At 25.6% G+C, this 27217-nt stretch overlaps 1 protein-coding gene and 1 long non-coding RNA gene across 2 annotated transcripts in view; one reads left to right on the forward strand and one right to left on the reverse strand.

Moving 5' to 3' along the window:
• Positions 1 to 4444: 4444 nt before the first annotated feature.
• LOC129615387 (uncharacterized) lies at positions 4445 to 26225 on the reverse strand. Its single transcript, XR_008697450.1, has 3 exons — positions 26048 to 26225; positions 5501 to 5542; positions 4445 to 5429 (listed from the first exon to the last, which is right to left on the reverse strand). It is a non-coding gene; the product is annotated as an uncharacterized LOC129615387 (long non-coding RNA).
• LOC129615379 (L-dopachrome tautomerase yellow-f2) overlaps positions 23532 to 27217 on the forward strand; it is a 29701-nt gene continuing 26015 nt past the window's right edge. Inside the window, exon 1 of the mRNA XM_055530549.1 lies at positions 23532 to 23861. Coding sequence (XP_055386524.1) covers positions 23653 to 23861 — 209 coding nt within the window. The 5' untranslated portion in view covers positions 23532 to 23652. The remainder of the gene's footprint in view (positions 23862 to 27217) is intronic.

The following is a 27217-nucleotide window of genomic DNA, read 5'->3' on the forward strand; positions in this document are numbered from 1 at the left end:
TTCTACATAAAACTTCAAAAAACAAAAATTCAACCGTTTAACTTGATTATAACAGTGAATTTTTTTTTAAAATGATGATATTGCAACTTCTCTTGGAAAATATAAATGATCCTGTAAAATATATTTAATTTTCCTTAATACATATTAGTAATATACAAATGTTCATATATTATTACACATCAAAACTTACATATATACATAAATTATATACGCATATATGTTCCATATAAAATCATTATGTCAGTGTTTACTTCATTTTCGTCAAGGTGAGATGACGGGAATGTTTTGCATTTCTTAGTTTTTCTTCTCTTGTTCTATTCGCATTAACATAAATATGTATGTTTGTATGTATATGTATAGGCAGCATGATATTTCACTTAATCATTTTTAGACTGTTATACTTGCTAAAGGAAAATCTTCTTTCCAGCTCCTCTACTTACCAAAATATTAATGTAAAAGAACAACTTAACAAAGTACCTACATAAAGAACAAAAAAAAGAAAGAAAAGGAAAATAGATTTTTGCTGAATAAAGAAAATGAAATTCAATAAAAAGTACGAGAGAATAGAGGAGAGGAGAGGAGAAGTTATATTAAGAGGAACCAAATAAGAAGAGCTAAGAAAAAATTTAAGGAATACAATTTTCAAAAATATAAAAACAAAAAATTTATTTTTTTTCTTAAGAAATATTTTTCCTAGATGAGAAAGTTGAAATAAAAAAGATGCTACATCAACATGGAAATTATGACAGTAATGAAAATAAAAAAATATGTAAGTAAATATGTACATAGATATATATACATACATACATTCATATATCTCTTTTTTTAATAAAATAATAGAAAATAAATTGAAAATCAATATTTTTTGGTAGAAACTAAAATAAATGAATATATAAAAATATGATGGAAGAAAGACAGAAGAGTGAAATATTATATAGGAAAGAGAGAAATAAATAATATAAACAAACTATTTGTATATTCTTACCACTCACACAATAACAGTATTTCATTCAGTTGGAAATATTTTATGCTACACCTACATACTGCTACACATTTTCGAAAAATTTGATTGTTTAAGCTTATTCAAATATGCCTGCCTCTTTGACCGCCTATAGAGAGCTTTCATTTCACTTTTTTTTTACAAACAGATTCTTAGTAATATTTTCTAAAACGCTGCAATCTATGCGGTTTTCCATATAATGAATTGCTCAATTAATTTATTAATGCTTGTGAGAAAAATTCTCTTTTAGATACTTAATTTGGAGAAATGCTCAAAACTAATGCTCAAAATTAATTCACTAATTTATTTATAGCACTATATTAGTCAATTTGTGTATTATGCTGTCTCTTATAGTATTAATTATATCAATAAAATAATTGATCCGCTTCTGAAAATCCTTTTTGAACACTACTTGAATTAAACACTTGATTTTACTTTCGAACACTGCTAAATAAAATTCAATTATTTAGACTATTTTTTAATTCGAATAAATAAGAATTTATGAAACAGAGTTCTAGAGATTCACTATTAAATACATAGTTAAAACACATAAGCTAATTTTTTAAAAATTGAAATTTAATTTTGTGTTTTTACAGTCAAATTGGTTAGAACAAAAATTTTTACAATCCATAATTAGCTACTCCAAATTGAACAATTAATTGTCTATGGCTAATTACAACCAAGTAGAACTTAGAATATGCAAATATTATTAATTTAAATTTTGCACTTGAATTGTTTTTTGAAATCTCTCACATTTATGTCAACAGCGCCCATATCTAAATTCTAACTTAATTATAAAAAAAAAAAAGAAGAAATATGTAGATAGTGAAAAATAAAATTAAATTAAAAAACTATTTTATTAGCTTTTTACATTTTTGTTTTATTTACTCAAATTAAAAAATTCAATTTATAAATTTTACATAGAAAATTTACTATTCAAATAAGTGTGCATATGATTAAAACTTTTTAAACAAATTCATTTTTGGGCTAAAAATTTTGAAACTTTTTAACAATTTGTTTTTTTTTTTTCTATTCTCTTACTCTTCCTTTCTCACTCTCTTAAGAAGAAATTAAAATTTAAAATAATCCTACACTTAATATTTATCCATTTGCTTTACTAAATTTTACATATTATGTAAAACCATAAATTAATTTACTACCCAAAAGCAAAAAGTTTTTGCAAACAAAAAAAGAACCAAAAACAAAAACAATTAATTCCTTTTCATGTCGATTAAGTAGCACAATTACACAAACTTTAGAGATTTCTTTTTTTTTTTTTAATGTATTTACCAAAGAATTCAAAAATAAAATGCATACAAAATTTCGAATTTAATTTATGATTTGAAAAAGGGTGCCCTAATCTAATAGTAATTTGGAAAACTCCAAAATATATATTATGAAAAAAGAAGTTGTTCTTTGAATATTTATTGTGTATGCAAGACCTTTTTTGTTCAAATAATTTTTTTTAACTTACATAATTCTTGGGGGATATCCAGATCCTTATGAATATCACTATTGCGCACATACCAGGAAGAACCCGCCATATTACGAAGGACCCTTTCTGGAAAGTTTGTATTTGTTTGATGTGCGTTTGCTTGGCACAACCTCATAGCTGCAAGCTATACGTTACTATAGGCTTTATCATTTAATTGTACTTCAACACCTTATTGTATGTTGGCAATCCAGATCTACGACCCAGGAGCAAATAGTTTTCCCTATATTTGTTCCCTAATTTCATTTTTTTCTTCTTTACATATTCTTTCTACCTAAGCTTGATATCCAAAGTCATACCTGGGTATTTCGCTGGTTTTGAATTAATACTTTAGCACCATTAAAACTCAATTGTGGTGGGTTCACTAAATTTTTGTTTGTGAAATTTACATGTACAGATTTACTTTCATTTAGCTTTATTTTCCATGTATTTGTAGTTTGATTCGCAAAAGTCTGCCGGATAAATATGATTCAAGTAAACCCACGAATTGCGAAGGTATCAATTTTTTATCGAACACCTGGGCCACATCCAGAAATATTGGCGAACATATTTGTCTTTCTTCTAACGCCTTTTCCACAATATTTGTTATTCTGCGTACTGAATCAATTGTTGCATGCTTTATTTTAAAACCAAACTGATGGTTTGGAATCAATTTCTTATTTTCTATTATAGGAATCAGCCTTGTTAACAATTTTTCAAAAAGTTTTGATAACGTTGGCAGTAGAGAAATCGGTCTATATGACTTTGCCTTATTCAAAGGTTTTCCCAGTTTTCCTATCGTAATAACTTCCGCTACTTTCCAAGCACTAGGAACATACCTGCATAACGGCTGCACTTATAATTTTTTTTCAAAAAGGTCATAGCCTTTCTCGACAATTCTCTTAATACCTCAGAAGTAATGAGATCTGGGGCATTATTCGGTTTAAGAGACGTTATCGCTTGGCAAATGTTTCTTTCACTAAATAAAGCTTTCTTTTATGCTTTCATCCATATCAAAATCTTCCACAAAACAAACACTAAAATTCAGTTCATTTGGTTGAAAAATTCCTTCCAGGTGATGAGCAAATAGTTCAGCTTTATTCCTGTTGCTTTTTTCCATGACCCATCTGCTTTTTTTAGTGTCTAGCAATTCTTTTTTTTCTATTAAACCAGCTATGTCCTTCGGACTTAATTACTTGATACAGGTTTGAGTTGACAGAATCTTTTTTTTCTCAGGCGGCTTTCTGCATCAATTTGAAAAAACCCTTCACTTCAAAATCTAGTTAATCTCTAATCTGCAGTTGAGCATTAAGATTTATATGTCTAGCCTCATCATGAAGCCTACCCAATCCGTGGTTTTGTTGACTACAGTGGTTATGCACCGTTTGTTAATTATTTTCTCACTAGGCGTTAATATGAGAGCAGAGTGATCGAAATTCAAATCAAAATCCTCCTCCTCTAAAAATTTGCCCAAATCCTTTTAGATATAAAAAAGTCAATAAAATATGGGGGACAATATACTGAACCAATATTGAAGTACTGCTTGGTAGACTGATTTCTAGCCACAACAAGCTGAGCCTCTTCAGTCTCTATTTTGACTTCCTCATCATGCTTTATGGTTTTCTTAATTAAAATAGCACTACTTCCTACTAGGATGAGATGCCCTGCATTATCTCCTACTAGGATGAGATGCCCTGTAGCATCTATAACTCAGTACATCCAAGTCCTCCCCAAGTAGGTTTCTAACAACAGCCACACGTCGATATTTTTAGATTAAAGAAAAAACCTCTAATTCATGCTTTCTACTTAGAACGGCATTAGCGTTCCATGCACCATTTCTTATTTTATTTGCTGAAATCGTTTCCGGGGTTAACGTGTATCTATTTTCCATAGAGTCTCACTAAGCTTTCGTGAATTCTTTGTAGCACGTCTTGCATCATTTGAATTATGCTATAGTCAATTTCATTAGGTTTTTGCATTGTATTATTGTCATTATTATAAATTATAATACATATTTCTTTATTATTCACACTTTTCTTTGGTCTTTTATCTACTCAATTTCTGCCATTTTGGATGCCATTTGCGAGTATGTAACACCATTTTTTACCTTATTTGATGTGAAAGCATTAATCGTTCTTGAGGTTCCTTCATGATTACCCATAACCCGTTTAAGCCGATTCCTTTTCATTCATCTTTTTTGTAATTCCTTAGCTACTAAACAACCTCGGTAACTAGCAGGTATAGCCTCGGTAACAATTAACACATTTAGCCTCGCTTTAGCAAAATCTTTGTGTATGACCAAACCTCTGGCATTTCTTGCATTGCAGGACGAATCCATCATTTCTAAGAGGCTCAACTCTTACTATAATGTGCTGAAGATATTCTATTTTATATATTTTATTTATGTCTTCGATGTGATCAAGAACAACATAAAAAGGGACAACTTTTAATATTATTTACATCATTTCTTTTATTTTTTTAATTTTATTTATGACATCCACGCCTTTGTATCCCCTATGGATAACCTTTATCCTACCCTCTGGTTCACATGATGGATGTAAGTTTCTGACAGTTACTTTAATTGGCCTCATCAATTTATTTTCATAAGCATGCCAATCCAATTTGGCCCTATTAACAGCTTTAGTTAATTATCAATATTCATTTTTAACCTTTAGTTTTAGTTGATCGTTGTTCATCATATTTACGTTCACGTTAAACTTTCTTTGAGGTTTGGTTAATTCCTCTATTCTTCATCTGTTTCGCACACTATTTTGTCTTTCTCGGTGCCATTTGAAACTACATTCTGCTGTCCCAGTAACCTCAAATTTTCTGCCTTAAGTTTGCAAATCTCTTCTTTCAGTTCCTTACACAGGTTCTCCAGGTCGACCATTGGTCCCTGATATAACGGGCCTTTTACATTACTTTCAGAGATCTTACTTCCGTTGTCTTCTTGAGACACTAAGAAATGACAAAGAATTTCATCTTAAAAAATTATAGTACATATTTTGTAAAGAAAAATTTATACATACCTTATGATTGGTTTGATCACTCTTAAGAAGACGGAGAAGAACCTGTAACATAAAAATGTATTTCAGTATAATTATACAACACATATATAGTAAATAAGTAAATATAGCAAAATTACATGCTTTTATGAAAAAATATATGTAACCTAATAACGTAAATTTAGGGAATAAATTTGGCAAAGCATGTTTAAGAGAGCAAAAAAAATACATAGAGAGAAGAGCATAACATTTCTAATGTATGTTCACTTTATTTGTTTTTTCCTTCCAATTAAAAGAATTTTTATTTGCGGGTGGTTGTTAAAAATCACTGTGTTTTTTTAAAACGGAGAACAACGAATGGTTCTTTCTCTTCTTGCACATATGGTGGTTATAATTAAAATTAAAAGTAAAAACAAGAAAAAAAATTATTAATTTTTTTTTCGTCATTCTGCTTCATTTTTGTTTCTATCTTTTTTGTATAACAGTATCATTGGTAGAGTTTTAATTGAAAATAAAAAAAAATGTTATACCAACACATTTTGAATCACAGCGGGAATAAAAAAGAAAACCTACATAAATTTTTTTTTAAGTTTAAGAATATTAAGAGGATATCAAAGTGATTCAAAATTGCTGAAAATAACAATTTTACTAGATTTGCTTTTATTTTTGATTATTTAGACATCCTACGTTGAAAGTTCTAAAACATGGTTGTCAAATAAAAATAAAATGTCGCCAAAATAAGTCATCAACGGCAACTCTCTAGCATCAGCCTTCAACAATAAACGTACAGATGTGTATTCATGGCTGTCGTTTACATAAAACTCGATTCTGAATAAGAAATTTAATATTAGAAATGATATAAGAGTAAACCTTTTCTATTTACTTGTAATATTTATTCGTAAGAAACATACCTTAGAGTTAACGGAACACGTTTTAATGTTTACACCACAAAAGAATGCTCTTTTCCTTTAATGTTTTTAATTTTTCTTTTAATTAAAACTTTTGTGTAGGTTGGTTAAAAATATTTCGTGCTTCATCATTTTTCTACTTCATTTCGTTCTTTTTTTTCTAAATCAAGAGCCTGTATTTATGACTAAAACATTTGTTTCTTTTTTTCTTCTAATTTTTTGTAATTTGATTTAATAATTTTTATAATTTTCTTTATTATTTGTGTCTAATTAACCGATTTCATATACCATTCCAAACGTTTTTTTACTCTCCGAAAAAAACAAGCATATATTCCCCAGCGTGGTAAAATCAAACAATCGAATTTTTATTTAAAAAATAATGCGAAATTTCCTCTTTAATTTAGAAAAATTTCTTATTTATATAGAACTCAAAGTCTTTTATGGAAGCTGAAACTACATAACTTTATTTTATGGACTCGTTGAGGTAATATTACAGAATAAAATTAGAGAATATTTCACGAATAACCCAACATCTAAATTCATGAGAATCAACTTCACAATCAGAAAAATCATATATAGAAGAAAAATCAAGGGCAAGAAAATATCCGACAAATTATGGAAAACCTGCAAATCATCCTAAATATTTAAAAGTACCAAAGAAACAACGAAAATAGGCTACGAAATAAGTTTTGATTCCTGCATAAGTAGTTCGCGTGTCACAAATAAATGATTGAACTAAAAATTAAGAAAAGAAATTAGAACTACATTAAACCACACTTAATCCTAAATATCTTCATATAAGATTAAAATGTAAATTGAATCAAATGCAAAATCATAATAGAACTAAAAAGCAACCTCTCAGGATTCAAAATGCAATTAAATGCAGTAAATATTTTAATAGTGTTACCAATTGTATGGTCAGTCATAATAAAATATTTAAAAATCTATTAAATTTCTTGTAATGTAGACATTTCTCTTTAAATTTCAATAAGCATGGGAATAAATTTTACATATTCCATAAATGAACTGTTCAAGTGGATAACATTTTTTAAATTTATTTAGCATCCTTGAAATATTTGATATCCTTGATGTCATATATTATGATATCAATAACTTTTCAAAATAAAATGAAATGAAAACACAAATAAGATTTCTGCTCCTTAATATTTGTTTTTTGAATCAAATTAAACTAACTGATTGCTGAAAAAAATAAAATAATTTTTTTTTGTTTGTGAATCCGATTAAACAGTTAAAGGATTTAAATTAATTTTTTTTATTCCTGATATTCTTTTTATTTTTCCATTGATAACTTACAACGGAGGTCTGTAGTATCAAAAAGTTAGAATTCTATTATGATTTTTCCATTCTCTTCCAGTATATTCTTTGAAGTCAAAATAATTTTATAAAATTACGTTTCATTGCTTGTTTTATGACAAGCTTTTCCTATACTAACAAAGTATCATTTTAAAGCAATTTTGAAAAATAAGTTTTAAAAAACAGTACATTTGAGGTGAAGCCTTTCTGATCAAAAGGTTTAGGATTAAAATCCTGATCGAGTCATTATAAAATACACTCGACATCTGCAATTATTCAAAAATATATGCTAAGAAAAACAATAGAAAACTGATTGCAAATTGTAAATTTGTACAACTGGGGTATAGGTGTACGGCGACTCCGTGTAAGGATTTATTGTGAGCTTCCCTGAGTGCCTGACATACTCTTACAGTACCCATTTAAGATTCACCCTTCTGATGAGCTCAAGGACCCGAAATTCGAAAGATTCACAGTATTTCGCTTCTTCTACGAGCGGAGGTGTGATGAGGTTTCACCATCTTCACAAAATTTGCAAGACTTGTCCAGCAATCTGACCGTCTCCCTCCTAATTCTCGTCTTAGTTCCCAACGAACAGTGTGTAGTCCAAATCCGCGAAACCTGAAACCATGTTATTAAGGATACGAGGCTACTAAAAAAAAAATTCGTTCTGAAAACGTTTTAATCTAGCTTCAACAAACATTAAACAACCTCTGTCGACTTACTAGAATGAATTCTTTAAACTTAGATCACATTCTATTTTTTTTTTTTTTTTAATGACTATAAAATGACAAACTAACTTGAAAAACTATAAATACACCATTTTGTAACTTTAGATACCTTTGCTTTTCCGCATTTTTACTCGTAATACTCGTAAAAATACAAAAGACATTGAGCTTGAAAACTTATTCCTTTTGAATTTTCCTAATTTTTTTTTTTATTTTTTTTGGAAAAAAAAAACAACATAAATTCAAAGGATATAAACTGAAAAATACTTTAACATTTCATTTTTATTACTTTTAGCTTTTCTTTTCAAGTTTTCCAGTTTATTGACTTTTTATATTTTTGTTTTTTTTTTCTATAATTCATCTTTTTCTCCCCGTTTTCTCCTACTCTGGCATAGGGCAAGATATAAGAAAACTTTAAGAATTTTCTTCTTTGAATTTTTTAGATGTTGTTGATGTCGTAGAATGTCGTTTGTTATTGCGAATTTTGGTTACATTTCCTTTTTAATTTTTTTATTTTCTATTTTTCTTTTCATTATTGTTGTCATGTTTTTTAATTTTACCTTTAATAAAAAATAAAAAATTTTTTGTTGACATTTCTTCTTTCAACTTTCATATAGCATCAAAATTGAATCGAATTATAAAGAAAACAAAAAAATTAAGAATTATGAGGAAAAAAATTATGTTTCTGATATAAAAGAAATCATTCAGGAGAAAAATAATAATTTGTACATGTGTACGCTAAGTAGTTGATGAATATGCATGTATCTATTTTTGTTTGAATACAAATTAGTGTATGAACATGTGTATATATTGTTGACCAAATATTGTTTTCAAAGTAATAAATTGTACTTCAAGATCAAAAGTAAAGATAACATTACTAAAGGTAATCAGTCAAGAAGACAAGGGAATGTATATTTTTCTTTTTATGTTTTATGATGTCTTTAAAAGAGAAAATGAAATTTATTGATGGCATTGTGATACTGTCGATTCCCATTACTTCTGCATTTCTCAACTTTCATTTTTGATTCGAGAATTTGTTTTAATTCAGAGCATATTCAATAAAGAGATGTGAACTCAGTTTCAAAAATTTTACGATTACGACTTCGACTTCAGTTTTTATATTTCATATTCAATCTTCGATTCCGACTTTTTGACTCCGGCTTCTTGATTTCAGCAGCGACCGTTTGATTATAACTCCCCAACTCCGAATACTTCACTGTAAATTCTTGATTCTGAATACTTGATACAAAATTCTTGATTCCGAATTCTGAACTTCAAATCCTCGAACACAATTTCTCAATTAAAACTTTTTGGCTATGAACTGTCGACACTAATTCCTCGACCTTGACTCTTTGCGACCTATGCACCGATTCCGCGATTTAAACCACTAAACTAGAATTCCTCAATGCAATTAAGAAATAATTTCAAAACACTCTGTCTTCTAAAATATGCGTACGTTCAAACTTATTACAGAGTTTTTCATAAAACAAAGCTATACGCAATAATAAAATTTCACTTATCGTCATCGATGGAACAAGAGCAAAAGATATTTTTTCCGGTGATTTTTCCTACTGCTTTTTTTTCGTAAAACATATTTCATGTTTTTAATTTAATTGGAAGAACAAAAATCTGCAAATTATAGTCATTAGTTTTATACCTTTTTTTTTATTACTAATCAAAAGTACAAATCTTTTAGAATGAAAAATTTTCTGTTTTATTAAATCCATAAAAGTATCTTTAAAATATTCGATTTGTTCCTGTTTTGCATGTATTTTGTGTTTCTTTTGATAAACATAAAATGATAAAAAATTCAAATAAGAAAGATCATATTTTTAATTTTACTTTAATAAAAAATATGAAATATTTGATAAGAATTCATTAATTAAACAGCCTCCTCTTTGATGTTAAAATAATTACATTAAAAAATGAATATCTACAAAATCAACTTGTTATTACATGAAATATATGTGAAAAATTTTGACTTCATGTGTCCCATAAGGCGAAGTCTAATAATTTTGAAAATTTTGAAAATTTTGTAAAAAGAAAAATTTACGTCTTCTAAAAGTGTTTAAGGGAAGAAAGCCAGAAAACTATTTTAGCTAAGCTAAAATAGTTTTCTGGCATTCTTAAATTAGCTAAAATAGTTTTCTGCCGAGCTTAATTTAACTAAAGAAGTTCCGAAACTATGACCAAAAATTTAAGAAACGACAATTTTGTTCTTTAATCAAATGTTCAGTGCAGTATTCAAAGCTCGACTTCACAAAAGAATTAAAAAGAAAGCAGCATAAGAAAAAAAACCAAAAATTCTATCCTATAACATTTATTTTTTAATCCCTCTATGACATAATAACAAACTGAGACTATTTGATAATGGCAATTTACATAATAAAAATGAATCATGCATCAGGTAATTCGCCTATTAATTTATTACTAAATATATGCACAAGTTTACAAAATTAAATTTTACATTAACAATTTTAAAAGAGTTGTAAATTGATTTAATTAAACCAATGAGGAAAAGTATAATAAATAAATTGATTTATGTTTTTTTCATTAATTACTGAATAATTCATATTGTTATAATTTCAACACTCTTCTAGCAATACTCAAACTTTATTTTTATTTAAATTTAGAAAAAAACACGACTCACGAATTAAGTTTCAACAACAATATATACATTATATAGCCGCACGAATTTGTTGTAATTTTTATACCGAGTCAAATATCTAGGTATTTAAAATACAAAATATTTAAATTAATTGAAAGTTTAAAAACAAAAATCAAACTAACAATAATGACCATAAAACATACCATAAACGTGTGTTTATTCGAAACTGAATACACTATATAATTAAAGAGAGACTATTGAGAGACGATAATTAAATGCAGAAAACAAAAAAAAAAATAACAAGCAATTGAATTTTAACATTCTCTTTAAACAAAATGCTGTCACTTTTAATAATTAATTATACATTGAAATTAATTAAAGTCACAATTTTGACATTTTGTGAGATTTATGCACATATGTACACTTTATTGATATTACATACAACAATAAATTTTATTCACAATGATAAAAACATTTTGCAAAAATGTTAATGAAGAATTTTTATTGAATATATTAAGTTGAGTACTACAATATATTGGCAAGGTTTCGATTATTATTATTAACCATTCAATTTGAAATAATAATTTCATATTATTAAATGACTAATGAAACGAAAATTTATGATGATTATTGAAAAGTACTTTATTTTATCATTGAAATTTTGATGCTCTTCCTGTGTATTTTAAAGTGTTGAAAAAAAAAATAAATAATTATTTTTAAATAATTGTCCATTATTTGGTGAATTGGCATTATGATTTGATATCACCGCACTTATGATATAATAGTAATGTGGAAAGGAAAATAAAATTGTATAGAACGTATATTGAACCATTGAGTAATAAATTATAAATATATGTATACACTATTTCAACTGGTCTGTAACTATAATAGGATGATACAAACACAATATGTATATTATCGTTAAGGAAAAGAACTTTTACACCCTATTATAGTAATTTTGTTTTAGAATTGTGACACACATTTAGAGTTTCAACAAATTCTCTGAATCGCACTCTGTTTTAGGCTGTAAAAACATTATTTCTGAATACAATTTCCCATTTAATTCGGCCTCCTTAAGAGTGTTTCGTCATCACATGTTACAAAGTCTATCCACCTTCCACTTTCCCCGTGAATTTCAATCTAACAGCTATGATATTATTCGGCCTTTTCTAATGTGCGACCTTGCCATTCCCCTTTTTTTCTTTTAGAACATTCTACATATTATTCTTAAGCATGTACTTAAATATGGTTGTGGCTTATTTATAAACGCTGTTTCCGCCCGCTATGCCTTACAACCGTGCAGATCTGTAAAATATGTACAACCGTGCAAATTGTATAAATTTTACATAGGCATTGAATATCCTCATCTTTGTGCTATTTACCAAGTTCGATTAATTCCATAAATTGTTGAAAGCAAGAATGGTATTTGATTCCAGCAAGGAAACATGACACTACCTTTGGTTTGTGTCATGTTTCGTTTCTCCATTCTCCATTCAGTTTTGTTTCAGAATTGTGCTACACATATTTACTTCAGTAATTTTTCTTAAAGTTTAAGCTCATGATATCAATGTTCCGGCTAAATCAGGTTATTAGGACAGATTAGCTATAATCTATCCTAATAAACTAATCCTAATAATATAATAGGGAATTTTGTTCTCTTCATGTCCAAAACAAACCATTAATTGTTTCACATTAAAAGCATTAAAAATATCACCTCCAAATTGAACGAACATTACCGCTGGTAGCAACAGTATTAACTTATAATATTAAGAGTACCATCAAAGCTCTAAATTTTCTGTGAATTGCCGAGTTCGAAAATTATAACTTCTATATACTTGTAATATTATACTTTCTGAAATTTACTAAATTTGTTGAACTCCACATAAACACAAGTTTGAGGTATTAAAAATAAAAAATTTCATATTCCATTTCTAAATTCGTTAACTTCGTTTTTATCTAAAATTCAATAAAGGAAATCGTGTGGGCACGAATACATGTTTCCTAAAATTCAAAAGCATTTCATACTACTGAACAGCTAATTTTCATATTTTATATTATTTAAACTTTTAAGTGAATCTTCTGAGAATAAGCATATTTATATAACATCAGTTTCATTTATTCTGATTTTTTTAACTTTCTTTCATATATTTAATGGAGGAAAAGTTGAAAATCATTGAAAAAAAAATAGTACGAAATTCAATTAAATTTGCTATTAAAATAATTTTTTTTTCCTTTTATATATTAAAAACCCATTTTGAAAATTTTAAAAATATGCACATGAGATTTTCAATAGAAAATCTCATTTCAATTTTCCAACATTTTTATGAATTGAATTTTATTTATCATGCCAATAAAATAATTGGGAATCCATTAAACATAAAAGTTAATAAAAAAAAATTTAATATTCAATTTTTAAAATAATAAATTTTTTTTTTATTTTTCAAAATAATTGAAATGTAAAATTTTTGCAATTTCATCACGAATTCTAATTTTAAAACTCGAAATATAGAAAAAAACGAAAATCACTTAAGTGAAGATTTTTTCTTTTCTTAATAAAAAACAAAAAAAGTTTAGTGTCCGATAGTTTTTTGTTTAAAGGATAATTTATTATTCACAAAAGTGCATCTATGGTACTGGAGTGCTACTAGCATTATGCATAACGTAAAATTCTATTGTTTTTAACTTATATAAGAAAATGCTTCAAAAAAAGTTCCATAAAACATTTAGTGATTGATCACGGTTGAATAACTAAAAATATTTTATATAAGTAAATAATTTTTTGCTTTGATTTATTGTTCTGACCTTTAACATAGTTTGGAAAAATCATTAGATAGATATATTCCAGATTTTATAAACTTATTGAGTAACTATATTGTTCTATTATGCATTATAAGAGTTCGGATAATTTACTCGTTTTTTATCATCAATTTCTTTTGCATAATTCATTTTTAAATTTTTAATAATTAGTGCGAAAATTTTATTAACAAAAATACTAATTAACAAAAATTTGTTTGGAAAATACTTCCATTAAAAAAGAAATACATTTAAAAATATTTTAAAATAAAGTTGGGTCAAACCAATGGTTTGTATTGTAGCACTTTTCCCTTCAACAAATGAAAATTCTGCTTTTAAATACAGTCTATGTATATCTACCACACTATTAAAAATATTTTCATTCATATACGATACTATTTCTAGGATTGCATATATATAGGATGAACGATTTATGCAGTCTTTGAAATAAAGCAAAAATTAGTATAAAGTGGGGTTTAAATAATACTCGATTTTAAAGGTTAATTGTATGAGCTCAGAAAAATAATTATATTTTTTAATGTCATGGAATTTACCGTTAGTTTTTTGCGTTTATAGAAATTTAAAAAAGCTTGTGGTTTCGGAAATATAAGGTGTCAAAAATTCAAATTTTACAAATTTCAAGGGCGATAACTTGAGAGGGGATAGAGATGGAAAAAAATTTTCTTCTAACAAAACTATTTGTTAATGTCTAAAAGCCCCTAAAATTTCAATGAAATAAAAAATGTGGCAAAAAAGGACTTTAGATAACGGTAAATTTGAACGGCCATTTTGTTTTTCTAAAGTTTAACTATAGTATACCGTACTAGGGGAAGCAAGCCACTACCTTTCTGTGTTTGCAAAATTTCAAAAATACTTATGGTTTCATTGCAACAAATAGTTAAAAAAGGCCATTTTTTGGGCTTTGGGGGGGGTATAACTTCTAGAGAGGGGGAGATAGGTAAAAATTTTGTTCTACGAAATTAAGTTTTTAGTAAAGATCTATGTACATATTAAATTTCAGCTTTCTATCTTCAAGGGTGTAAAAATTTTGTAAACAAAAAAAGTGTCCATGGACGGATGGACGGACAGACGGACGAGTGAAACTAATAAGCACTTTTTTTCAAAACATTTTTGGAAAAGTGCTAAAAATGGAGTACAATAGGGTGGATGATACACACTATTAAATACGATCACGTGAAAGAAGAATGACTGCTCTAAAGATGGAGGCGGAACCAAGGAATGCACATTCTGCTTCAGTACTTGCAACAGGTGTCAGTTGTATTGCGACCATTAAAGAAATCAAAATCGCAATGTTTATTGAAAGAATATCTCTTAATTATATTAAAACAACTAGAGCTTTCTCAATTAACGAGATCATTCCTCGTCGAATGTCGAAAAATACAGATCAAGAGCGGTTTATTTATACTCCAAAGAAAATTGGAGAAAATCAATTCCATTTGACAACTTATATTACAATTTAAGAACTTTTATACATTATATACAAAATTTATACAAAAATATATTCATTTCCTTCCAAATCAGTTTTTATTACTTTGTACAAAACTACATTACAAACAAATTTGTTTTAATGTGTGTAATCTAAATTTAAGATTTTAATAGAAAATACTTTTTGAATAAAAATTTTTTTACAATTCAATAAAAACTCTAACTGCATTATATACTTTATTAAATTTTAAACTTTCGAGAATACTTCAGTGTTAATTCAGTGAGAAGGAAATATTGTAAATTTTGAGATATAATACTACATCGGCATATTGAAGAATTAGTTGTTGTTCTCTTTTTCTGTAAAAAAAATAAGTACTCTTAGTTAACATTACATGCTCATTCTTTTATTTTTATTTACTTTTAAATTTCATTTGTTCTTTCTTCTCTAAATTCTTCTATAATTTTCAATTTTTCTCATATTCGAATTACGTATTTCCTAATAGTCATTATAATACTAAGTTACAAAATTTTTAAAATAGAAAATATTATTTTCAATTTGAAATAACATTTTTCACAAAACGTATTGTGTAAGAATGTAAAATTGTAAAAATTCGTTTTTCATAAATTCTTTTACAAAATGGAATTTTTCATTTAAAAAAAATTTAATTTTTGCTCTTTTAATTTTTGAATACGGATGCAACCAATAAAATCGCCATACTTTCAATCAGAAAAATTTTTGGCATATTAATTTCCTCCCGAAACAAAAGGCAAAACAATATTTAAAAATAAAATTGAATGTGTCCTATATACTAAAATATTTATATTTATATGGTAACTTTCCAAAGAATCTTAACCTCAACTTTATATTATTATATACAAAATTTTGTATTTAATTGAAGATTATTCATTATTATCGTCGGTTCTTGTACAAAATTTCACACAAAATTATTGTAAAATAAATTATATACCTAAAAGTATGCAATATTTTGGAATTTACAAATACTTTAGACATAAAATTTTATTTCATGACCCTTTTACATTGCATTTAACATTTCAAAATTTAACTTTTACAATTTTTAATTTATGGTCAAAATTTTCAAAACCTCTTATTATAAAAGTGTGTTATCAATATTGAAAGTTCTTTGAGCACTTCTTTTGATTAATTTATTAATTAAAAATGAAGTTTTATAATTACTTTCAAATGTGCGTCACAAATAATACATAAATATATACATGCACCTATTTTCTAAATATTTCACTTACATAACAGAGTAATAATTGCACTTTCGGTACCATAAATGAGTTTTCAACATTTAATGTCAAATTTAATTTTTTTTTTTGAAAATTTCCACAAATTTTAAAATTTACTGATGTGAAAAATTTAATTTTTTCTTTTTTAAATAATTTTCTTTGTCTTTGTTCTCTTTTTTTGATATAAACTGAAAATTATCTTTTTCTTTCTTCTTGAGAAATGCATGATGTTCTGCTTAAGTATTGCATGTGCATTTAACGTACTACTAAAAAGTCTTATTTAATATCTTAATTATTCATTGAAATATCAAATTTGAAGAGAAAAAATTACTGGGAAAAATAAAATTACAGGAAAAGGATACAAGTGCAACATCAATTTCATTTAAAATTTTTTGAATTTTATTATACCTAAAAAGTAAAATTTGTACCTAGGTTCTGTACAATAACACATAAAATGCAATATTTAAAAAAAAGGCAATAAAATAAAAGTACATACTTCAATCTCTCATATGTAATTTTTATTGTAAGTAAAATTTTGATGAATTTATAGAATTTTGAGAAGAAAACCAACTTAGTAATTCCATTTTCTGTAAAATTATTTTTATGAAACATCAAAATTTTATGAAGTTTTCATGTTTTCTGATAAAATTAAGAAAAATTAAACAGAATAACAAAATAATAAAACAACAAAACTTAAATTGTAAAATTTACAAAAGAAATTTTAGGTCCAACAACAACCACTCAATCATATGTGCATTTTAATTTAAGTTAAATCAGAGTATTAGAAATTCTACAAAAAGCAATTTGTTAACCTGAAATTTAATCCAGTATGGAAAATAGATCAAAATCAGAAGCAACAACTACGATTTATAAACGATTTATTTGCAATTTCTGAATATTCATTCGTGAAAATTTAATAAACTAAACGAAATAATATCCACTTAGTCGCTGGGACAGACCGACAGAAATCAAATGCGTAATCTAAGAAAACAAGTATTACAAGTTCTCGAATTTTCCAACAGATATGCATAGTGACAGAACAATTTGGCTAGATTTCTATAAAGGAAAAATTACTTTATTATGACCGTACAATTATTCATATCAATTAGACTTAAGATTTGGAAATATTTCAAATAACAAAGCTTGAGCTACAAGTATGGAAAACCATAAAGTTAAAAAAATTTGTTACAACAGGATTTTAGTTGAAAAATCGGAATACAACATTGTTATACACTCAATGTTCTTACAAAACTTATGCTTCAAAAAATAAAGGCCACACCTAATCCAATGTAGTTGATATTTTATACTTTTACTTTTTATAAATTATTTACAAAAATAACTAAGGTTTAACAAATTTTTTATCATTTTAAATCACTAGCAATAAATAAATAATAAAACTTAATTACCATAAACGAAAATTTCTTCTTTAACCAATTTTAAAATCTCAAAATGGCGTACATTTACTTTACGTTTTTCTTTTACTTTTTAAGTTTTTACGTCAATTTCTCTTTATTCCTGTTTTTTTTTTTTAATATTTTAAAATTATAAAAGTATTCTCGCTTTATTATTCCAAATATTTATAGCCATGCATTTTATATTATGTTATAGCTATTCAGATTACATTTCAAACTCAAAGTCTCTAGGACATTTTAAAATAAATTATGCAGAGCATGAGCTATTTAAAAAAAGAGAGAAAAAAAAGAAAACAGTATAAAATAAGGAATAAAAAACTTGTAGCAGTAGATATAAGTAAGCATCTCTCAGATGACAGTTAACTGTATACTGAATGAATGAAGGTAACAGTAAAAAAACGAACGAACGAAACAGAAAAATGTAAAAACCAAGAAGAAATGTAAAAAGTGTTCATTTTCATTTTGCATAATGCAAGTAGTGCTGGGAATTAAAAACCTTTAAAATCCAATCTGAATTCATTTTTTGTTTACCTATACTTTTCGTTTCTATCATTTTTATTTCTTTCGGTTTTTGTCTGTTTTTTTTTTCTTTTCTTTTTATTCCTGGATATACTTTCAGAATATTAAATAAATTTCAAAATTGATTTGCATATCAGGAGTATAACAGCCGCTTAACATTAAAATTCAAAGGAAACCAAAAACAAAAACCAAAAGAAACAAAATAATAAAGTAAAGAAATGGGTACTTAAAATTGAGAAAATAAATTTTTATTTTTTCGAAAAATATAAAATTTTACAAAAATGTACATGGTGTCCTGATTTTTAATAAAGCTAATTAAAATTGCACATGTATATAGCATCCAAAATTATACCGGCATTTAAACATGGACCACGTTCTTTTTAAGCGCATACCTATAACACTCCCATCTACTCCAAATTGAATTGAGTATATTGGTGTATAAAAGAGTAAGAGTATATAAAAGAGTAGTAATCAGAGTTGTCAATATTGTTTTATTACAAACAGTGCTGATGAAGAATATAAGAGAGTTTTCAATAATAAAAATTAATTGCGGTAAAATATTGCCCCACTTAGGTAAATTTACTTTCCCCTGATCGGGCGCCAGTACTATTTTTTCAATGGATAGAATGCTTATTCCGTTTCATAGTCGTGCAATTAACTAAATGCAAAACCAATTTATATTTTTTTTTATATTCTTTTATAAATATTTTATAAATTATAAATGCTGTCGACCATTCATGTCATCCTACATGCATATAAAAACATTCCAATATATAACAGAATAAAAAATTTTCAATTAGTACCTAGATAGCAAATGTATGTACGTATATAATATGTTATATATTATATAACACTAATTTTAGAATATAAAAAAAAAATAAAAAATGAATAAGAAATCATGCTGAACGAGATTTCTCTCATATAAAAATTTTCCATTTCAGTTTCATTTACTTGGTTGGTGGTTGATGGTAATGTAACTTTTTATGATTTTGTATTTTTTTAATACAGAAAAGATTTTAATTAGAAATGGAACATTTTAAATGACAAGTATTACATATTAATAAGAGAACCATTTGGTAGGTGCTTTAAATGAAAAATTGTTTTTCCCTTGTTTTTTTTTAAATTATCATTAAAAATCCTAAAATATTTTCTTTAGCTGAGTTTATTTTGCGTAACGATTTGTCATGCTTTATAAAATACATGTTCGACCATTAAAAGTTTTTAATATATTGGGCGTTTATTTCAGACAATTTTATTGCTGTATGAATTTTAAAATCTGATAAAAATAAGCAGAAGAATAAAATAATATTTACCTTAGAACTTTAAATATCAAACTTTTCAAATGTAATGCGAAATATTTAGAACTTGCGACTTAGACTAATTGTAGGTATTCTTCAGCTAGACCCTTAATAAAATGACTATAATTTGTAGTTTTATTTGTACTGACGCCCGAAAAGGCGAACTAAATTTTATTCTAAATTGTATAGCATACTCATGCGACAACTCATAGTACATAAATATTACATTGCGTAATATAAAATTTTGTTTCTTCTGCTCATAAAATATTAACACAAAATTTTTTTGTTCTCCTGCTCGGGCACCAGTATGCATTCATTTTTTATAAATTTTAACGTGTTTATGCTCCTTTTTAATTATTTTTGCCTTCCTTTTTTGACTAAATTTTGTACATGATTTGACAAGCAAAAAAAAAATTATTTTCTTCGTTGAAAATTAATTACTTTTTTAATTAAAAATTAATTTTTTTTTTATAAAATACCATAAATTTGTAATTAATAAGTGAAATATTAGCTTTGAAGTAATAGTTTAGTTCACAAAAAATTATATATGCTTTTCATTTTATAAATGCTTTCTGGCCTGAAATAATTGCTTACGAGTAATACTTTGGTTTTCAACTTTTTTGTGATAAATATATACAAAGATATTACATAATATTTATAATTGTTATATACGAAAATTTATAAAATACAATACAAAAAAATTTCAAAACCCAAATAAGCAAAACCGCTAATTAACATATGCATAAATTTTGAAAGAAAGTTAAAAGAGATACAAAATCAAAAGCTATTATAAAAAACATCGATATTATTTACTTGTAAGTAGCTTGCCATATATTTTGAAGCATCATTAATTTACGGTAGTTCCATGATAAATTTAATAATAAAGTAATCACTATTATGCAACAATAGCGTAATTTTTCGCTAAGAAATTCTGTCATTTTCAAAAAAGTGTTGTGATACTTCCCACTTTATTACAAAACTCTCGAGATTGAAATTATAGCAGAAATTAAACTAAAATTGTTATTCATAATTTAGTTTTTTTTGAGAATTCAAATCTTAAAATAAACAACTTATTATTGCAATTTTAAAATAACTAAAATGTAAACAAATAAATTTTTGTCATCAAATTTCCCAAAAAAAATTTGTGGTTGGTATTTGAACTCATTCAATATAATATTATTATGGAAATTCCACTTTCTTTATGAAAATACTATAAAATGTATTCCAAATTATAATTCCAGAAATTATATAAACAATAAAAAACCCAAAAAAAATTTTTTCAATTCGGGCTAAAAATAATATCGAATTTTTTAAAAATTAAAAACATTGACATCTTAAACTTAACGCCATTAGCAAAATTACTGGAATACTTAAAACAAATATTTATTTATTATTAGCTATATAGGGAAAAATTATTTTTTATTGGTATACTTACAATAAAATACATATACTTGAACCAATTAGGTCTAGTCGAGAATTTTAATAATATCTGTTTTACTTTCTTCAAATATTATGAAACAAGTTCAATTATTGGGAAACAAAACCGATATTATTGCAAAACAAATTGAACTCTCGCGAAACAAAGCGAGTCTCAGAAACTACCAGAAGAACTGAGAAATTTTAATTTTAAAAATCACATACAAATTATACGGCAGGCCAAATAGATTTTTAAAAAAAAATATTTAATTTCTTTCCATTCAAATTTGTATAATTATCAGTAATTTACCGAATAACTTGAGAACGTCACAAACAGCTAAAAATTTATGAAAACAACAATTTTATAAAAAAAAAATAAAACTGGAAAAATATGCTAATCAATTGGTTAATTTTTATCAAAAATTTAGATTTCTCAGACTATATTACTGTTTCAATATTTTAACGTCATAACACAAAAGTTTTGAATACAATGCGGATAAATAAACAAAAAATTTAAATTCAAGATAGTTGTTTCCAAAACAACAATAAATTAATTGATTTTTCATATTTAACAGTGATTCAGCTTAACATTTAAAAATTATAATAATTTTTTCGAAATCTAGAAATGAAATTCATAGAAACTCTAATAAACAACTGCCCGATTATAGAAAAATGTAATTTAAATCCTATTGACGCGGATTAATTTTAAATTAAAATGTTATAACTCATTAACTTAATTAATTTAGAAATATTAATATCCATCTTCATCAGAAAATGATTACAGAAAGAAATAACATTCGTCAATGCGCCGAGTTGTAACATACTGGATAACAGGACCGTTCCAAAATGTTAAAAAATTATTTAAATCTATGCACGTAATGTATCGAAAATATTTTATAATAAAAATCGAAGATTAAAATAAACAGATTAAAAAACTTTTTAAAGCTTAAGATGTAAAAGTCGAATCACGTCAACAAAAATATCATAATTAAATGATAATTGGTATTTTTAAAATATTTTTATTTTTAATTTTTTGTAGTTTTGGAAATTCCCTTTAAAATATTCTATAATTACTGCTTTTATTTACAATGAAATGTTATGGTTTAAAAGTGTATAGTTGCGCTTAAAAATACCCATTACAAATGTCAAGAAATTTTGAAATTTATTATATTATTTAATATTTTAAAATATTAGCAGTTAAAAATTCAGAAGTGTAAGCTAGAATACAGACAATCATAACACACTTGAATAAAGGGCGAGATGTTCAGTCCAAGCGTGAAAATGAAAGCCATGGATTTTTTGATGCCTACATACAAGAAGTGAATTAATGCGAAGGCCACTCCGTTCTCCCTGGTTGGAACCCTCTTTTCAATTTAAATAGAAAAAATCTCCTCGAAACGCCTAAAATTTTTAAATATCAAACGTGTTATAGAATGTCCCGTAATGTTAGTGTGTGCGCTTCTACCCAATTTCGGTGAATTCATTCCAGTTTCAGAAAATTATGAACAAAATTAATAAAGTATAAACTTTTATATAATATAGTTGTAATTTAAACTAATTGCTTTAATTTAGTTTGCATATGTAGTTCTGTTTTATTTAAAATCACAATTGCATTCAATTCTTCAAATAATTTGTTAGCTTATTAACCTAATTCATTCAATTATTGTTAAACTATTTAAAATTTAAATGAAATTGATAAAAATATTCAATATAATCTCCGTAATTTGATCTATTTCACTGTTTAAAACAAAATATTGCAAAATAATTTCTTTAAACATTCAAACCAAGCGGTTTTGAAGCGGCAATAAAAAATTAAAGCAATTTTCATTAAAGTAGATAAAGCAAACCAGTATAAGCCGGCTTAATTATACACAGCTATACACAATTTAAGAAGAAAAGCTAAGCCGCAGCAAAATAACAGCAAACATAAATTTCATTACAAATTCTGTTACAACATCAATAACAATATTTGAAATTATTACCAATTCTTGAAAAGCTATTACAAATAAATCAAAGTTACTTAAGTCAAATCAAACTATTAGAGTACTAGACTACTATCGATTGGAGTTTTCTATAAGTTAATTGAAAAATTTATAATCTTAATGATGTGTACATATACAAAATATATTCACAAAAACAGCAGCAAAAACAAAACAAATACAACAATAACGTGTTGTTGATTAAAACAATCAAGTTTACAAAATTCAAATTTAAGAAAACTGGATTGGCAACCTTTACTTTTTTTTTCCTCTCATATTATTTTATATTTTATTTTTTATTTCAAATTCAAAGCTAAGCTTAAAAAGATTAAAAGCTTTTCATTTCACAAAAAAAAATGTATTTATATTAGTGAATTTATCGGATTTTTAATTCAGTCGAAATCGGTACATTAGAATAGACGGTTCGTTATAAATTTATAATTATAAACTTAAATTAAAATATTAAAAATTTAGGTAAAGAATAACGGTGAAAGAATTTAAAAAAAAATGAAAACAATAACTGTACTATTAGCATTTTTTGCTATAACAATGGCAAAAAAACTTGAAGAACGTTTTGCTTGGAATGTTATGGAATATGATTGGCCAAATAGTGATGTAATGGAACATTATATAAAAACTGGAAAATATATAAAAGATAATAATTTACCATTAGGATTAGAAGTATGGGGTGATAAAATGTTTATAACGGTGCCGAGGTAAGTGAGACAGTAGTTTTATTATACATTCACAAAAAATTTTAAAGGAGCTATTTAGGTTTTATGAATTGGTGATTCATTACTATAAAAATTGATCACTTAAATAAAAAGTCAATAATCTAAAGCTTAATTATAATATTTGAAAATATACAATACATATTATTATTTAAAATTTTAGATTTAGAATAATTAAATAAAAAAACAATTATTATATAATGTTTAAAGTTGTTTATGTCACGATTAAAATTATTATAAGACAATAATATCTTATGTCACGATTAAGATTATTAACAGAACAATAAGTGGTTTTTCTCCGAAAAAACATAGTATTAGTGTATCAAAAGTCACTAAATATAAGAAAAAAATTTATGAAAATTACTTGCCAAACCTAACTTTTTTCGTAAATTTACTCTTAAGTCAACTCCTTAAAAAATTTACTAAAATATTTAAATCACTGTGTCGTCTAACTTTTGACTTTCATCGACCCTATTGCTTTTAAGGAAATTATTAACATTAAACGAAATACAATTAATTTTTTAATTTTTAACAACATTTTTTGACAATGTATATAAAAAATATTTAATTTTTAATGCAATAAACTGCCAATATTCGAGAAATCGAATTCTAGATTTTGAATTTTAAGCTTATATTTGAAGTATAATCAAATTTATTATTAATATAAAACAACTACTAAATAAAACAATATGAAGAAATATCATTAATTTTTCCTTAAAAATATTTCATGTAATACGTATAGTAAAGATTTTTTATAAGTGTATGAAATTTTTTTTATTATGACTTTAAGAAACCGCAAAAAAAAATTTATTTAATACAAAATATTTAATATCTTAACCTACATATAGCTTAATTCCCATAACATTTTAAAAAAATATTATAAAAATTAATATTTTCAGATAAATTTCAGCATATATTTGTATATTATGTATATATACAACATGAAAACCATATAATTATTATACTCGTAACTATAAATTTTTGTATTAAAATTATAAGTACTTATATAATTTAATACTTAATATTGTACCATATAATTTTCATAATTTTTCATAATTTAATATTAATTGTTATTATTATAATATTTTCTTTGTTCATATAGGTACTTATAGAATAAAAAAATAATACACTGAATTAAAAAAGGAAAAAACTCTTATACACTTATAAACTTAAATATAAAGAACAATTTCAATCCTTGAATCAATTATAATATTTCGACATATTATTGTCTCTGGGTGGCCATAATTTTATATACGTGCACAATAATGCATATAAGACTAAAATTGCCTTAAAAGAACATTAAAACTATAAACATGTGTATATGGAAATTAACATACAACATTGTTATTGACCATAATTTCCGAAAAAATTTCAATATTTATTTCATGAACTTTAATACAAAATGAGTAATATATACTTTATTATTTTTTAAATTTATTAAACATTGTTTTTATATGTATTTATAATTCAATTGAAGCTCTTTAAGTGGTGTACCATCATTTTTCCATAAAAATATTGATTTCATATGCGAAAAATATACACTGATATTTTGTTATGATAATAAGATAAAAATAAAATTTATTTATTGAAATATTTTTTTGTTAATTCTTTTAAAAATTTCTTAAATGCACAAAGTACGGAAATTTGTAGCTCGAATGAAAGCTCGCATTAAAAGACAATTTGGAAAAATGCTCGTAAAATAATTCTCAGCAGAGGAAACAAATTAATGATATTCTTTTACAAGTAGGACACATTTGTATGCATTTTAATTTAAATGGCCTCTATAGGTGTAATTTAAGAACAATTTTAACATGCATTATATACATAAGTACATTGTACATGACACACTTATTTTGCTTATAAAATGTTAAAATTATCGTATGAAGAAAATATCCTCAGCAATTTTTATGACACCATCGAAAATTAATAAAAATAATTCGAAAAAATCTCTTTATGTTTAGAGTTTCGCAAATATTGTGTGGTATTAAATTATGTATGAAAAGGTTTTTTCGGGTTTTAAAAGTTAAGACCTGAAATGGAATTGGAAAAAGAATTAGGTTTGATACACTACTTATACCATGAGGCCTACTTTAAACCTAACCAAGCTTTGTATGCAATATCCGAAAAATTCAAATATGATTATATAAAATATTAAAAAATAAGTGACTTACAATTTTTATACTAAAATCCTGAGTACAAAACAATTCTGACTTCGCCAAAAAAACCAAAGTACATTAAGCCTCTGGCACTTCAGTTGCAAGCACGTGTAAAGTATATACGGTGCATCTTATGTAGATATATTTTCCAAATTAATTTGCTTTTAAATTTTAATCTTCACAGTCCAGGTATTTGAACTATTTCCATAGGCTAAAAATAATTTTTTTTCATAATAATCAATTTGAACTCTTCTATATATTGAAAAGATTAACCTTTATAAACTATGCACTGATAACACTACACATACATTCATAGATAGAATTACTGAATATTAAAACTTTTTATTTCTTTAATATTTTTTTGTATTTTTCACCACAAATTCACAATATAAAGAAGAAAAATAATAACTTTTTTATATTTTTGTTTTTCAATATAATTTTAATAAAATTAATAATTTGTATAGTGATGCAAACTCAATATTTCATATATGTATACTTTAACTTTCTTTATTGAATCATTAACGATTTCATTCGTAGAAAAAAAATTCTGTTTAAACTTATTTTAGGAAATTCCAATATAAGTTTTTTTTCATAATAAAACAAAATTAAAATAATATAGAATTGCGAATAATAAATGAAATTCACGTTAATTGATATCATTTTTCACACAAAAAATATTTCAAGGTATATACAAACAAATAATAAAATTTTTGATGAAATTGTGATCAATCCTAAAAAGATAGATCAACGGCTGTAATCACTCTTGTATTATACAACACTATTATTATATATGTTTGTTTTTGTAGTAACACTGTTAAAATAACTCTTTAATAATTAAAACTTTTTTTTTTTTGTATGTATGTTCCGACCAAAATATTCTTTTTGACTAGGAAACCTTTATCTCTAATAAAAATAGAACGACTTATAAACTATTGATGAGCCAGTTCATGCGTACTTCATTTCCAGTGAGTATCAGCTTCTTCGCTTCCTCATTTTAATGGTTCGTTAGTCTTTCTTCATGTTTAGAGGCAAATCTTTTGATTTCACTCTCAACACTACTAATTTTAAGGTCCCTATGTAGGTCTTTATTGCGAACATACCATGGTGCGCCAACAATCTGCCTAAGGATCTTATTTTGAAATCTTTGAATAATTTCCACATTAGTTTTTTTCGCACAACCCCAGA

Source organism: Condylostylus longicornis, unplaced genomic scaffold, assembly GCF_029603195.1.
Source record: "Condylostylus longicornis isolate FDR11 unplaced genomic scaffold, ASM2960319v2 ptg000005l, whole genome shotgun sequence".
Classification (NCBI taxonomy): domain Eukaryota; kingdom Metazoa; phylum Arthropoda; class Insecta; order Diptera; family Dolichopodidae; genus Condylostylus; species Condylostylus longicornis.